Source organism: Archocentrus centrarchus, chromosome 23, assembly GCF_007364275.1.
Source record: "Archocentrus centrarchus isolate MPI-CPG fArcCen1 chromosome 23, fArcCen1, whole genome shotgun sequence".
Lineage (NCBI taxonomy): Eukaryota > Metazoa > Chordata > Actinopteri > Cichliformes > Cichlidae > Archocentrus > Archocentrus centrarchus.
In genome coordinates, this window is record NC_044368.1 from 8,470,723 (window position 1) to 8,486,595 (window position 15,873).

General features: G+C 41.0%; 1 protein-coding gene across 2 annotated transcripts in view; it reads right to left on the reverse strand.

Annotated features, from left to right (window-relative positions):
* Window positions 1-2,348: 2,348 nt before the first annotated feature.
* The window catches only part of lhfpl3 (LHFPL tetraspan subfamily member 3), a 53,674-nt gene continuing 40,149 nt past the window's right edge, over window positions 2,349-15,873 (reverse strand). The window contains exons 2-4 of one of the 2 annotated variants that reach the window (XM_030720373.1): window positions 7,422-7,652; window positions 5,658-5,715; window positions 2,349-3,319 (exon numbers count right to left, since the gene is read on the reverse strand). In XM_030720373.1, the coding sequence (XP_030576233.1) occupies window positions 5,693-5,715; window positions 7,422-7,652 (254 nt within the window). In that variant the 3' untranslated portion in view covers window positions 2,349-3,319; window positions 5,658-5,692. Of the gene's footprint in view, window positions 3,320-5,655; window positions 5,716-7,421; window positions 7,653-15,873 lie in introns of both variants that reach the window. The other variant, XM_030720374.1, reaches the window with a different exon arrangement.

The following is a 15,873-nucleotide window of genomic DNA, read 5'->3' on the forward strand; positions in this document are numbered from 1 at the left end:
GAGAGTGAACACTCGGAAAGCAGCAGGCCCCGACAACATACCAGGACGGGTACTAAAGGAATGTGCTGATCAGCTGGCGGAGGTTTTCACAGACATCTTTAACACATTGCTGAGTCAGGCTGTGGTACCAACATGCCTGAAGACCGCCACAATCATACCGGTGCCCAAAAAGCCCACAATCTCCTCCCTCGATGACTACTGGCCTGTAGCACTCACCCCAATCATAATGAAGTGCTTTGAAAGGCTGGTAAAGGACCACATTACCTCCAGGCTCCCTCCCACATTCGACCCATACCAGTTTGCCTACCGCCCAAATCGCTCCACAGAGGATGCTATCTCCTCTGCAGTCCACCTGAGCTTAGAACATCTGGAGAGGAAAAATGCACATGTGAGAATGCTATTCCTGGACTTCAGTTCAGCATTCAATACCATCATTCCACAGCACCTAGTGAGCAAACTAGCCCCCCTTGGCTTCAGCACCCCCCTGTGTAACTGGCTGCTGGACTTCCTCACAAATAGACCTCAGTCGGTACGGGTGGGCAATAACATCTCCAGCGTCATATCCCTGAGCACTGGCTCCCCTCAGGGCTGCGTCCTGAGCCCACTGTTGTTCACCCTGATGACCCATGACTGCTCTGCCAGGTCCACTACCACTCACATTGTGAAATTTGCAGATGACACAACGGTAGTGGGCCTTATCCAGAATGACAATGACATGGACTACAGAGCTGAGGTGAACCACCTTGTCAGCTGGTGTCACACCAACAACCTGGCCCTGAATGTAAATAAAACCAAGGAGATCATCATAGACTTCAGGAGGAGCCGGCAAAACCATGCACCGCTTCTCATCAATCACACTGCAGTGGAAAGAGTCAATACAACCAAGTTCCTGGGGGTACAGATAACAGACTCTTTGACCTGGTCCACCCATATTGAAGCTCTGGTCAAAAGAGCTCAGCAGCGCATGCACTTCCTTCGGCGGTTGAGAAGGGCACGTCTCCCTCCTCTGATCCTCACCACTTTCTACAGGAGCACGATAGAGAGCCTGCTGACCAGCTGCATCTCTGTCTGGGCAGGTGCCTGCAGCACCTCAGACTGGAAGTCCCTGCAGAGGGTGGTGAGGACAGCAGAGAAAATCATTGGGACCCCCCTCCTCCGAATACAAGACATTGCTAAAAGCCGCTGCCTGTCCAGAGCTCAAAACATTTACAAAGATCCCTCAAACCCCCACCACGGGCTGTTCTCCCTGCTGGCCTCTGGAAGAAGGCTCCGCAGTCTTCAAAGCAGAACAGCCAGATTTAAAAACAGCTTCTTCCTGTATGCCATCAGACTGTTGAACTCAAATTAAAATGCTGCTCCAATCTTCCTGGTGGCTCTATTCTATGGAGCTCCAGTGAAACACTTTTTTATGCAACATATCTTATATCTTATATATTATTATTGTGTATCTATCTATATATTATAGTATGTATATGTGTATGATATATATGAAGATAGATTTATACTTAAATATGTAAATATGTATGTGTGTGTGTATATATGTATATGTGTGTGTATGTATATACATATACTCTATTTTTAACTAGGTTATTTATTTAGTAATTTTCTCTTTGTACATCACTGCTGCAGTTCCTCCAAATTTAATCTGAGCCTATAGCAACGAAATCTCGTTCTAATGCGCACTGTATGGTACAATTTTGAATGACAATAAAGTTTGTCTATGTCTATTCCTGGGTTGTTATCAATTTCCTTTCATCTGAGGCTAGCAGTTTGGGTCTTCCAGACCTTGGCCAAGTGGTAGCACAGCCAGGTAAATTGCACTGATGTGAAATTGTTTGAAATGTTGGACTCTGTAGTTGTTAAAAAAATGGCTCAATTAAGCTTCTGGAACAGCCTTTCCAAAGCTCCGAACTCAACCTTATTGAAAATCTGTGGACTACACTTAAAAGCCAGGTGCATGCCAGGAATCTAACCAGAACTCTACCAATTCTGCCAAGATGAGTGGTCAACTATCCAGCCAGAATTATGCTTGAAATTTGTTGATGGCTCCCAAAATTGTCTGATCGAGGTGCAACTTGCAATTTAAGGGCATTTAACCAAATATTACTGCACGTGTAAGTATATATTTAAGCCTCTGCTGATTAGAGAAACTCCAAGATAAATTCAACCAATTCTTCTCCAAAACGCAAGTACATAAGCTTTTATGGTTTCTGTTCTTACCATTAACACATTCATTGCAAGTTAAATTCATTTCTTTCTTTCTTTTAGTTGTGAGACGGTGAAGGATGGCAGGAAATTAAAAAAAAAAAGGTAAGGTACAACAATACAAGACCTCTCGACAGTTTGAGTCCAGCACTTACTCTCTTTTAGTTCCCCACGATACTGCCAGATTACAAGATATTCTATGGCACATACTATTAATGGTACAATAAAATGACATTTCAAAATGTACAATTCAAAGTCAAGACAAAATACAGAGACATAATCAACAAACGGCTATGCACAGATTATAGACTTTATATAACTGATGTTTTCTCCTTTTTAGTACACTTATATTTTACTCTGTTTTTTTCACAGTCCTCACCAGCAAAACCTCTAATTACTACCATTTGATTCTATCACATCAAACATTTAATTATAACAAAACAGCAGTGTTCTTCCTGCCCGCTTATCCAGCCTGTCATTCTCTCCGCTCCCTCACATCTCTGAAAACAATGCTCTTGTTTAAATTAAAAGGTCAAACTGTGTCAAAGCTGGAGTCCTTTGCAGGGAGTTTGTTGACATGATAAAAAAAAGAAGACCTGACAGCTTTGACCTCAAGTCTGTTAAGTCCTTATTTGTGTCGGTCAAAGTCTGGTTAATGTGTTCTGATTTAATTCGATTTGAGCGGCCGCCACTCTGTGGTATTTGTCCGATCTGTGTCCTGGAGCTGATTTACCATGTCTTCCTTGCTTTTTTTTTTTTCTATTTAATTTTATTTTTATTCAGCTGAACCTCTGGCAGCCACCTTTGCTTCCACATGGAGAACAGCTCAGGTATGGTGATGCAGTAACCTACCAAGATGGGAAAAGTCTTTTAAAGTATTCATCCTGCAAAAATAAGCAGTTTGAGATGCAACTGAGGACTATTTTACAGAGGGAGCTTTCAGGGAGGACAAAAGGTCTCCTAGTCTTCAATATGAGGTTGGTTTGGCCTCTTCCAGACTTCTTCTTTGATTGGTTGATTCCCCACTCATCATCTTTGCATTCCAGCTCCAAGGGTGACCAGGAGAGGAAAGCTGGATCCTGAAGTGACTTTACATCTAGGTGGTAAGACCTGTAGGTATTGGGGGAAAATAATGTAGAATCAGCAGAAGTTCATATAATTTGAAAGCATGGATGATAAATAAAAATCAGCTTTTTCCTCTGGTCTGCGTGTCAAGCGATCAAGCCCAGTAAACAGCATGAAACCTCTCTGCTTGCCATGATTTTCTTACTGTCTTTAAATCCAAGAGTATAATCTATTTATTATACAAATGAGAAGACTGCCTTATATGCTCATGAAGCACATGATGTGATAATGCAAAAGCTGCAGAAAACATTACTCTTAAGAAGACTGCCTTTCACTATGATTTATATGCAGCAATGGTTGGCAACTGCTTGTAAGCACAACAATCAAACTTGGCTCTTGCTCATCCAAGATAGAAGCAGTTGAAGAGAAAGCTGGAGAGTAAATGATGGGGGGGGATCATGGTTAGTAATTCACACTGGTTAGTTTCTAATGCAGAGCCATGTGGGAAGATTTCGTGTCAACGCAGCCAACTCTATTATTGTCACAGTGTTGTGGGCTCTGATTTACAAGTATGCATGTAGATGATGAATTTATGGTCTCAGACACTAGTTTCAAGCCCTTAATATATGCTGTATAATGTTCATTTTGCATCGACGCTGCATTGAGCATTCAGTGTCCCTCAGTTTCTCCGTTAGATCCGCCCTTTGCTTGTGAACATTTTTTCTGCATGTTGTTTTTATCTTTACCTACGTACTTAAAGGTTCTCACTTCAAGTCACTTTGACATGTAAAGTCCAATGTTACATGTCAAGGTTCAAAAAGACTTCACAGACTTATTAAAAACAGGGGACAGAAAGACAATTAAGAAAGTGACTAACATGTTAAAACAAACAAACCCACTGGTTCCAGCTTTGTTTTCTTTCTCCATTTCCTCCTGTGACCTTATGTCCTGGTCACAAAAAAAGTGAAATTGACAGACACTTTTTTTTCCCTCAGTTCTCTGGACATCTCTCTCCAGTTCTCTCTATCTCTATATTACAGATTTTTATGCATGTTTCATATTTTTTTTAAAGCAGAACCTGACGTAATATTGGTAAAAATGTACATCATCTCTGTATCAACCTAGATGACTAAATGTGGCTTAGGTCACAGGTTAGTGCGGTTGAACAGTGGTACGATAAAATGCACCATCACTCTGCGACCCCCTACTCGCCTGCAGTCTGAGAGTGTTGCCTCGGCTTAATTGCTGATTGTCTGCACCTGACAAGGGGTGGATAAAGGCATGCCTGAGGTTGGCTTGGAAAGGACTCTACTCCTCAAACTCTGGTGTCATGTTGCATTTTATGTTAAGAGTTGGTTCATAAGCGCCAAAATAAAATGGAGACAGACACGGGAAATTTTAGAAATATGTTATTTTACTAGTCAGAGAAACAATTTATTTTTAAAATAGATTTTTATAGACAAAAAAGGCTCCTAACTAAAGGGTTTAACCAGTGTTGTGTCTACACATATCAGACAACTGAGCAAAAAACTGGCATATTTGAAATGACTAAACATTCTCAGCTAAAAATGAGTGCCAGGAGAAGCCAGCCTCAGGCATGCCTTTATCCACACCTTGTCAGGTGCAGACAATCAGCAGTTAAATCCAGTAACACCCAAAGGCTCTCTGCAAGGTAAGTAGGGGTTGCAGAGAGGCATAAGGCTTGATTTAAAGGCTCTAAGAGTGAGAGTTGGAACATAAAGTGACAGCAGGTCACAAATGAAAGGCAAAAATAATTTCATAGATATATAAAATTAGATAGAGTGCACGGATATTATTGTTTGTGGTAGTTGTAGCTTTAAAAAAATAAAATAAAATAAGAGCTACCTTTCATGAGCTGCAGCCACTGTTTGCACTTCAATCAGCTGCTTTAAACTTTAAAGCAGCCGATCGAGGAGATTGAGGTGTCTTTAAAGTTTTAAGGCACAGTCGATAGGTGAACTGACTCATGAGCCGAGAGGGACCACGGTCAGAAAATAAAGGCAGTAAATTAACCCAGTAATACAGCAACACATCTGCTGTTGCTAGACAGCTTTCTAACATTAGCCAATACAGGCTTAAAAAAAAACCAAAAAAAAAAACACTCTAAGTGTATTGATTCATTTTATTACTCATGAATTTAGGTATTGATTTGTAAGAGAGCGGGTAAACGTTTTAAAAGTTCATATTCTCACTTTAATGGCTCTGAAAACCTTTATTTCACCCCAATCAGCAAATTAGGCTTTTAGGTTTTAATGGATTTAAGAAGGGGGAAAAAAAAGTGGGATAAATGGCTTGTAATGGAAAAAGACATTATTTTTATTTGAATAGTTAGATTGTTCTTACACACTAAAATAATACAGTTACCTGTGTGTGTGTGTTGCTGCTTTGGCATCAGCAGAAGTTATATGGCGTTATTACCGCTCTCTGTGGGGAGGAAACAGAAAAAGATGTGAATGGAAATTATAAAGAAGTTTTCATAACCAGCAGGTGGCAGTGTTGCATAACATTTCTCCCCCGCATGCAATTAGCCCACCCCTCATCTGATTTCCTGAGGTTTCAAACTTCGACAGGTGTCACAATCCATCCTCCTGAATGACGAGATAAGAAAAACATCTCATTTACACTTCATCTGCTGTTTGATGAATCCCCCATTTTCACTTTGGGAATTATATTTCATCTACATCAGCGCCTCTCGCTCCTTTTCTCTCTCTCACCCTGCTCCTCGCCTCATTATCCCTCTCTCTCTGTCTTGTCCTCCCTCTCTGGTCTCTCGGTTGATAATGGCTTCTTCCTCTCAGTCACTTTGCTTATATGAGCTAACGGGCAACTGTGTCCCGGCTGATAGGGTAGCTGTGATTCATTTAGACAGGCTGGCAGCAAGCTGTGTAAACAGCCATTAGTAATTCATGACTCTGTCCAGCATCCCCAGGCTTCAATTAACCCTTGCTATTGGTGCATTCTTCCTTTCAGTCGCCCGTCTTTCTCTTTCTGCCCATCTCCGATTGCTTTTCATCTCCGTCCTCCTTCATCTGCATTCCTGTCTCCTTCCTGCCTCCTCGCAGTTTTAAATCATCCTCTTTGGGTCCGAGCGCAGTTGTCATTGCGCCCAGTCAAAGAAAGAAAAATCTCACTGGTAAAAGGAGCAAACAAAAGCAGCCGAGCAGGTGGTGTATAACATCCCGTCTAATTTATGCAAATTAAGAGCTCGTGCGTGTGAAATTATGCAAGCAAATAAGAAACATTTTCTTTATTTGAAGCTGGAATGTGGGGAAACATGATGTCTTTGATGTGTCGAGCTTTAACGGAAAGGCCAGTTAAGTAGAAAAACACTGCAAAAGAAGTGAGGACTGAAGTCACAGGTTTAATGTCTCCAGGCTTTGCAAAACAAACAAAAGGCTTTGGCTTCACCCCAGCCTTTGAATACTTATGAAATATCCCCCAAGCCAGAAGCAGAATAAAATCTTGGTGGGACCTGCTGCTCATTCAGACACTTAGTCCAGCAGTCAAATTGATTTTTTTTTAATAAGTTCAGTGACACCTCTTTTGTTTTGCCTTGAAAACAGCCTGGATCTCATTTCAGGTATAATTGCACTGCAGCTTTTGCTGTGCACCCAACTGCCTCATTACCATAAAATGGGTTTGGAAAGTAATAAACAAATTTATTTATTTATTCATTTAGAGATTGCATTTGAAATGGCAATATAAATCTGATGAAGAGTGGTTAATAATTTTCTCCAGGACTTAGATGTTCAACAGGAAGACAACTTTGTCGATCTATTGGTATCAGCATTTAAAAAAGAGATGGTAGTAGATCAGGGCTTTCAGGCCCCTCTACTGTGGAACCAGCTCCCAGTTTGGATTGAGGAGCCAGACACCCTAATCTTATGATTAGGCTTGAAACACTCCTTTTTGATCAAGCTTATAGTTAGGGCTGGATCAGGTGACCCTGAACCATCCCTTAGTTACACAGGGTTACTAGGCTGCCGGTGGGTGGGGGATTACCATGATGTTCTGAGTATTATTTTTCATTCACCTCTTTTCGCTCTGTGTTTATACACCACTCTGCATGTAATAACTAGTTATTATTAATTTCTGGCTCTCTCCCTACATGGTGTGTGCATATGTCTTACTGTCTCCCAGCAGTTCTTCAGACATCAAACTGTCCTGGCGGTTTCCTAAGACAAAAGCCAGGAAGGAGAGGATGAGAGCGTCCAGGATGCCCATGATGGCCAGGATGTAGGCCCAGCGCACCGAGCAGGCTCCTAGTGTGTACTTGTCTGTCTGCTCACCACACATTCGCTTCACCTCGTCGCTGTCCCAGCCATCTGGGTAGATCATGCAGCCCAGAATCAGACATGTACCTGGAGCAGGAGGAGACAGTAATTGGTGAGTGGTCTTAAATTGGAACAAAGAAGAACTCCATCTTGAACTGGAGACACAGTTTAAACCTACAAAAACATTGGTGTATATTAGTGCACGTTATTCAGTGTACACTGTGTTCTGGGGACGGTTTTAGGATTTTATCTTACATTTTAACCTTTAAGTACAGTTAATAAACTGCACTTCATGATTAAGGATGATTTTTAGAGGATGTAGATGTTGACCTTTAAGCTGGGAAATTCAACCAGGACATAATACTTTGATTGTTCAAGTTATGAATGTCTGCAATTAATGTAAAACCACAGAGCACACCACTTGATTTCCAATCAAGGCTGCTCAGAGGGAAACCTCAACAAATCAACTCAGCTGAACTCCACCATTTGTGTTACGGAGGAAAGCTGAACACAGACTGGAGCGCTGTTGAGCTTTAGTAAATTTGCGATAACTAACAGCTGCCCACCAGCTGTAACACTGCTGCAACTGCTGCAAGTCACTTCAGTTTTATTAGTGTCCACTTTTAAATTGCATATTTATTGCATGTTTATTAACAACCATTACGATTACTTCAAGTCACTGCTGCTAAAGGTGGATCTACAAGCTTTTGAATGGTGGTGTGATTTTTGGTGATCACCAAAGTGATCACCAAAATCTTAAACTGAACCAAAGACTTTATGAGGAGCCGGTATAAGGACGACAGAATCGGTGTCATATTGGAGCTTTTACAGGACCTGAAGAGAAGCCTTTCAGCAGCGTTCTGGACCATCTGTAAGTGATCCAGGGATGATTTGCTCAGGCAAAAAAGAATGAATTACAATAATCGAGGTGTGAGGAAATAAAAGTACATATAATCATTTCTATTTCACACTGAGACACAACATTTTTCATATTCCTCAGATGATAAAGGCAAGTTTGTACAAGACAGCCAGCATGCTTATCAAACTGAACACCTGATCAAAAGTAACACACAGATGGGAGAACCGAAGGTGAAATAGGTCCAAGAGCTTCAGCTACTTAGTTGTCAGGGGCACCGATAAGAACTTCAGTTTTTTTTGTAACAGATAATTGGCTGCCATCCAGTTCTTTTATTTAACATTAATGGAGTCCAGAAGGACAGATAATTTGGCTGCATTCTGGCAAAGAGTATCCAGGCACATAGCTCACATCCTCTCCTCAGTTAGTATGAGCTTCAAGTCTGCCTGTTTAGGGTGGACAGAGCTATCACTGAGCATTTTCCCCATCGCCATCTCGGTGTTTTGCAGACGTGGTAAGCGAGAGATGAATCTGATTGTGAAACCGAAGACACTGCATGCTCATTGGCCAAAGGCTTGTGATTGACTGGAAGAGACTTCTTTCTTATTGTTGTAATAATCCATCCATCCATTCCCAGCTGCCACAGAGCAAGAGTACAAAAGTTACTCAAAGTTGTATTAGGTATGGCCTGAACCTAGCGACTGATCCCATTCATCCCATCAGGAAAGTGTTCTCTGAGGTCACAGATAAAGCAGCTGAGGGCCGTTTTGGATTTCTATCTGCTGGAAACATTTTTGCAGTTGGCAGTGTTGCCCTCTGGTGGCCATTAAAAAGAATGCACTTCTATATTGGCTTCACTTTTCAGACCTGGAAGCTACCTCCATCTTTAATACAGTCTATGACTCCACCAGCCGGCAGTATAACTAAAGTCTGCCCATCTCTGTGGCCATCCCACACGCCCAGCGGTAATCACTGCCAGGGTAGCCAAGCACACACAGTTACATCCGGAACATTTTTTTGTTCTATCAGAACATTTTGTGTGAAAACATTTTGCGATTGTTCTCAAACATGTCATTAAAAAAATCCTCACAATTATTTTTAATAAACTGAGGGCTGAATAAGAAGTTTAGAATATACGAGTCCTCGCGGTGTTTCTGCATGGCAGCGATGGTTTCATGATGATAGGATAGGACCAAGTGACAAAAAAAATAAAGAATTGGTTATTTGCATGGCCTGCAGAGATTTGCTACTGAAAAAGGTTTCATTTCAAGTGCCATCACCTCTCATCTGGTTGACAGATGGGAGTTGTTCTTTCTGTTTGATGAGCCGAAGAAGAATTTACAGTGAATATTTATTCTCTTCTGAAAGGCAATGGCAGCGCAGAAAGTTGGGGAAGGGGGGCACAAAGATTCCAGCACCATGTGGTGAGTCGGGCTGCCTTCGTTAGCCTTCTGCTTGCACGGCTGACGTTGACACACTGAGCTGTTACAGAGCAGTCATCTAACAACACTTCTGCTTCCAGTGAGGAGGAGTTTTCACAATTGCATGCTTGCACTCGCACTCACAGTCAGTTGAGGCAGTGAAGTCATCAGTGAGGCTGTGGGGTCTGTAGTAATTGTGACACTGCTGCCAAAAGCTAAGTCAGAGGGTCAGGGAGGACTTGTGTGTGCGTGCTCTGCTCATTTGTGTCTATGGAGAGTTCTTTGGTCTCCTTGAAAAGGCATGAAACCTTCTCATTTAGATTTAAAATAAAATATTTTACATCTTTAGAAATACTTTGATTGATTTGAAAAGTTTAATCAAATCAAATCTACTTCATTGGGAAATTTGTCTTGAACATCGTACAGCTAAGCAAGCTGCTTCCACAATAATACACTATATCATCCTAAAAATGCACAAGAAGGCCCCCCCCCCCCCCCCCCCCCCCCCAAAAAAAACAAACAAACAAAAAACGTTGTTCAATAAAAACAATAAAAACAGTCGAAAAACATTAAAAGCAATAGAACGCATAATGCATATGTTGCATATTCCCACATGCATTACTTTTCATTCCTGTGCAGTTAGGCTCGGAGTAATAGTAGGGCATTTTATTTTCATACGTATATATATATAAAATATAAAAACTCTTTCCAAGGTTGTCCAGTGGGCTGCATGTTGCACAAAGATAAGGGGACCAATCCAGTGATTTTTACCCATAATTTAGCATCTTAAAACAGAGGCTGTCATGGTCCGGGATCCACTGGACCCACTGTTTTTGGTTTGCTTGATTTTTTATTTTTTTTTGTTCTGTTTTGGGTTTTGATTGTGGGGTTTGGTTATGTTTTGCTTTCTAGTTCCTTGTGTTTCCCAGTGTCAAGTCTGTATCTTTGATCCCCCTTCTGTCTTCCTGTTTTATTTTGACAGTCGTATGGTCCCTGTATATTGTGTTCAGTTTTGCTTCCCCTGGTCTCGTCAAGGTAATCAGTGTCACCTGTATTCCCACCTGTTTCGACTTCCCTCATCAGCCCTCCTGTGTATTTAAGTCCCGTGTTTTCGCTGCTTGTTGTCACGTCATCATCGTCAGTGTTGTTGTGGTTCTACTTGTGAACATGTGTTTCAGTTCGTGCTGCTGGCCTTGCCCAGTTCAGTCTCTTATTATTTCCAGCAGTAAAAGCTGAGGTTTTTTGTTACTCCCGAGTCAAGTGTCCTGCATTGGGGTCCTCACCTGCCTGCCCAGCGCACCGTTACGTGACAGAGGCACCTGTGGCTTTAAATAACCCCAATCAGTGCTGAAATTTTAAGTGAAAGCAAGTCTTGATAACTGAGGTTTAAAAGGGAGAATTAATAGAAATTGTGGCATGCATAATTTGAGGAAACTGAGCCATGGTAGGGATGAGAAGTTGAGATATCTTGATGCAACAATTTTGGCATTCATTCCTGTTCCTACCCTTTATTTTACACCAATATATCCATCCATACATTTAACCAACCTCAAATGATATATTGCTCAAATCCACATTAGTCCATCCATTCCTTTTCCTAACTGCTTATCCAGCAAGCGTTGTGGAGGGGCTGGAGCCTATCCCAGCTGACATTTGGTGAGAGGCAGGCTATCTAGCTATCCATCGCAGGGCTAACACAGAGAGAGAGAGAGAGAGAGACAAACAACCGCTGTCACTTAAATCCACACCTGCTGCCAATCTAGAATCCCCAATTATCCCAACATTCATGTCTCTGGACTGTGGGAGGAAGCCGGAGGGAACCCACGCAGGCACAGACAGCCACCCAGAACCTGCTTTTTGTGAAGTGGCAGCACTAAAAACTACATTCACTGCTCACCCCAAATCCACATTGTTTTATTCCAAATTTATGCCAAAGCTCTTTTTTTTTTTTTTACGGAAATGTGTATAAAATTATGTAGAAAAGCATCTTAAAGCAGGTTTGTTCTCCCTGTGCCTGCAGGGATTTCCTCCTAAAGTCCAAAAAAAAAAAATAAATAAATGTTGAATCTAAATTGGTGCTGATGTGAGTGTGTGTGGTTGTGTGTCTCTCTCTAGTGACTTATCCAGGGTGTACCCTGCCTCTCGTCTTATAAAAGCTGGGATAGGCTCCCTGTGTTGGATAAGAGGTTAGAAAAAAATGGGTGGACAGTCTTTGAATATTACAAAGCTTCAGTGAAGATTTGGGACAGGCTGACAGAGATGATACAATCCTGTCAGTGTTGTTAGTGGTCTTGAGGTGAAAGGTTACAGAAATGAAAATGAGTTAACTACCAGCAACAACAACAAATGCAGAGCTATGCTATATAATTAATAAACCAGTACACTGTGTCACCTTTACAGGGTACACTACAAATTCCAGGATAAAAGCGCTCCTTTAAACCACGTAATTACAAACACACACACTCGTGACACACTCATATAGGAAACAAGTTACTGCTATTGAATCATGGGCTGTATTTAGTTTTTCACAGGACTCCTGTGAAACATACTGACATTGATTTAAAATAATTATTGCCACTGATTTTCAATCCAGTTCTTTGGCATACCTCAGGGCCAGATGCATCTCTCAGGTCCTGTGTCAAGTCTTTTTTTTTTAAAAACCTATTTCTTAAGGACATGACTTTCAGATACTGTTTGTATGCTGTACATAGTTAGACTGCTATCAACAAAGATACCTAAAAGTATAATCATTCAAAACTGGTTCTTTCCTAAGTGTAGACACAACACTGCTTCACCCCTTCGAAAAGGTCAGGTACAAAGACAGGACTGAAAATGAGTGAAAAAGCCACCATTGTCCAAAGAAAAACTTTGAAAGACCTCCAGAAAGCCTGGGGAACTACTGCTCAAGACCACTAAAAAAATTACAAGAAAGTCTGGCTCCTCAGAAGCAAAATATGAAGAAATGAGGGATGGCTCAAGAGTTTTGCACAGCACCATATATCTTCCAAAACTGGATTCAGATTGTTGGGTCTGTTTTTGCTTTTCATCAGTGCTGCTCCACATGTTTTCCTGTGATTTTAACAGATTGTTTCCTCTAATTGCTTTCTTTTAGGCTTCGTTTTGCCAACATGCTTTTCTGTCGAGGTGTGCAAATTTCAGATTTTGTTATCATTCTTTAATAGTGAATATAGGAAGAATTAAGAAGTGATCGCACACATAAGGAAAAAGAGTACGAAAAAAAGGATGATGCTGTCAAACAAAAGGCAGCACTGGCTTGGAAAAATACATTTTTAACAGGCCACATTTTTTTGTCATTCCAGCTTTAAGGTAATGTGAGAGATATTGTTTATGATGTGAATGCATTATATCATTCACTGTCCCCACAAGTATAGAAACCCAAATGTGTGCGAGTGTATGGATCAAGTTAGGACTCTAACGTGAGATGCCAGTGGCTTAAGCTGATGGATAATCTCCGGAAATGTCAGTGATCCATGTCCCTCAATCCTCCTCCTCCTCCTCTTTCTTCACCATCTCGATGCAGTGAACATGATAATAAAAGTTGAGTAGTACAGTAGTGAGACATGTAGTCCCTTCTTTGTCCTCCTCATTTTTGATACTCAGATATGAGCTACCAACCCTCCTCCTCACAGCAGCAACAAGCTACTGTAATGATAACCACTATTGATGTGAAAGCACTCTAATCTATTTGTTATGCCTACATTTCCCAGGAGGCAGTGAGGGTATTGACTTCCCCGCTGCCGTCCCGAGTTTGGAGATCAATTTTCTCAGTGTCAGGGAATTAAAGCAGCGGTGTGTTGTTGGCAGTTCATATCCTTATATTATCTGTATTAGACACAGCACGAACCCTGACACATTTTTGACAGAGTTCTGCCTTTTGCTGCAGGATGGTGATAAAGCCCTCATTATGCATTTTACTTTAACGAGCTTCCACTCCTTTGGCGTCAGATCACATTTACTAATATTTTCCACACTCGGCTTGTGATCGTGTCAACACAGAGTTAAGCTAATCATCCAAACGGAGACAGGCAGACAGACACTGAGGATGTAAACTGTGAAATTCGCAAGAAAGCATTTAGTGTTTTTCTGCTGACAGTGAAAAACAGATTAGCACCAAGACGTGCGTGCAGGACATTTTTTAAAAACATGTTCCGAGCTGCTGCTCGGTGTTTCCTTTTGCTTTTTCCAGCAGCGCTTGTCATGATCCAGCAGAGAGTACTTGAATGCAAGATGTAGGAGCAAACAGAATGAACAACAAAAAAGCTTTATTGGTTAATCAAAAAACAAAATATGCAAAATCCAGAAGGAGTGTGAAACAAAAGCCAAATCCAAAACAGGAACACAGGAAATACCAGAGGCTTTTCTATGTCCTCCTGCCTTTAAACCGGACATCAATCACAGCATGCCACATTGAAGGTCTCAATTCCTAAAACACACGTGGAAGACAAATGAGGCTCGCTACAATCAAGGATGCACAGGTGTATCCTTTGCAGAAGGGTTTTTTTTTTTAATTTTTTTTTTTTTTTTATCTTCAGTGGGCTGAAGGACTACATGTTGGCCTAATTTAAAACAGGGCTTTAAATTGTAAACATCACCAAAATTTTATGCAAAAGGAAGTCCTGACAACTGAAGTTTAAATGGGAGGATTAATGGAAGCCATAAAATACATAATGTTGTGTAATTGAGCACAGCTGGGGACTAGAAGTCAAAATATCTTGATGCAACAGTTTTGCCATTCATTCCTAGTCTGTCACGTGCCCCTTCGTGCTGTCAGAAATCTGCCACAATACAGAGAAATTTTCTACACATTTTCTAGAAGTATATCCATCCATTTCACTGATGGCTCCGAGGCAAGGACGTCTCATTTCATTATCAGTTTGTTGCTTTGATTCCTCTCTCAAAAATTGCATCAGAAATTGTTTTGTTATGAAGCTTTATTTTATGATCTCAGGTGTAACAGTGTTCATGGCTTTATTTTTTTAATTGCGCTCAAACAGTGAAGGACTGACTGTCCTGAGCCAAAAATTAGAGAAATGAGAAAAGCCTCCTTTGTCTCTTCCTTGCCCACAAATCATTGGTGGAGAGGATGTTCAAAGTGAGAGATTAAAATGAAGAACAGGGAGCACGAACAGATGTGTTGACAAAGGGAAGGACGATAATACACTGGTGGGAACGAGGCACAGTTGGGGATAGTTAAGGTTGGGCAGACATTCACAGAGGAAAGGCAAGTACAACAGGAAGTAGAAACTTAGAAAGCGGCGAGGAAGAGGAGGAAGAGCTGGGTAGTGTCAGTGTTACTTAGGAAGGTACCTAACTGAGTAACCCAGAACTATCTGCTCAGCAGCCATAATAAAAGCTGGTAAAATATTAAGGAAAAGTGGTTCATTGCTTCCTTTATTATGTCCTTTAGTAGATGATACACTTGAACATCCTTTCTGAAAGGAAAGGACATATTTCCATCCCACAATTCATAGCGATGCACCATCCAAGCGCTCATAAAAACCAAATAAAACTGAAAAAAAAATGGCAATCATGGAAATCCATCCATCCGTTTTCTTCCACTTATCCCAAATCAGGGTCATAGATGGCCTGCCTTCTGGTATGTTTTGAACTTTGAACAACAGGCTGTTAAAGTTGCAGCTGAACTCTGAACATCACACTGTTAAAATCTGCTGGTCGAGGTGTTGCTATGCCTAAAGAACATAGATTCATATAAATCAAGATTAGAAGCTATATTAATTGATCAAAGTACGTTTAAGGTTCACTTTGCATTAGTAACACCTGTCATATTTAATCGTAAATTCATTGTTATTTCAAGTCAGCTGTAAGGAATGGATGGAGGGAATTTTACTTTGGTCACAGTAATCCTAAACAAAGAGGAGGAAAGTTACACTGGATCATCTCTCCAATAGAAAAAAAATATTCCTGGTTCTTCCAGCATTCCAACATTTGTAATGAAGTGATATTTTTTTTCTCTGGTGGTTCTCGCTTATATGACCTACATGAAATAACA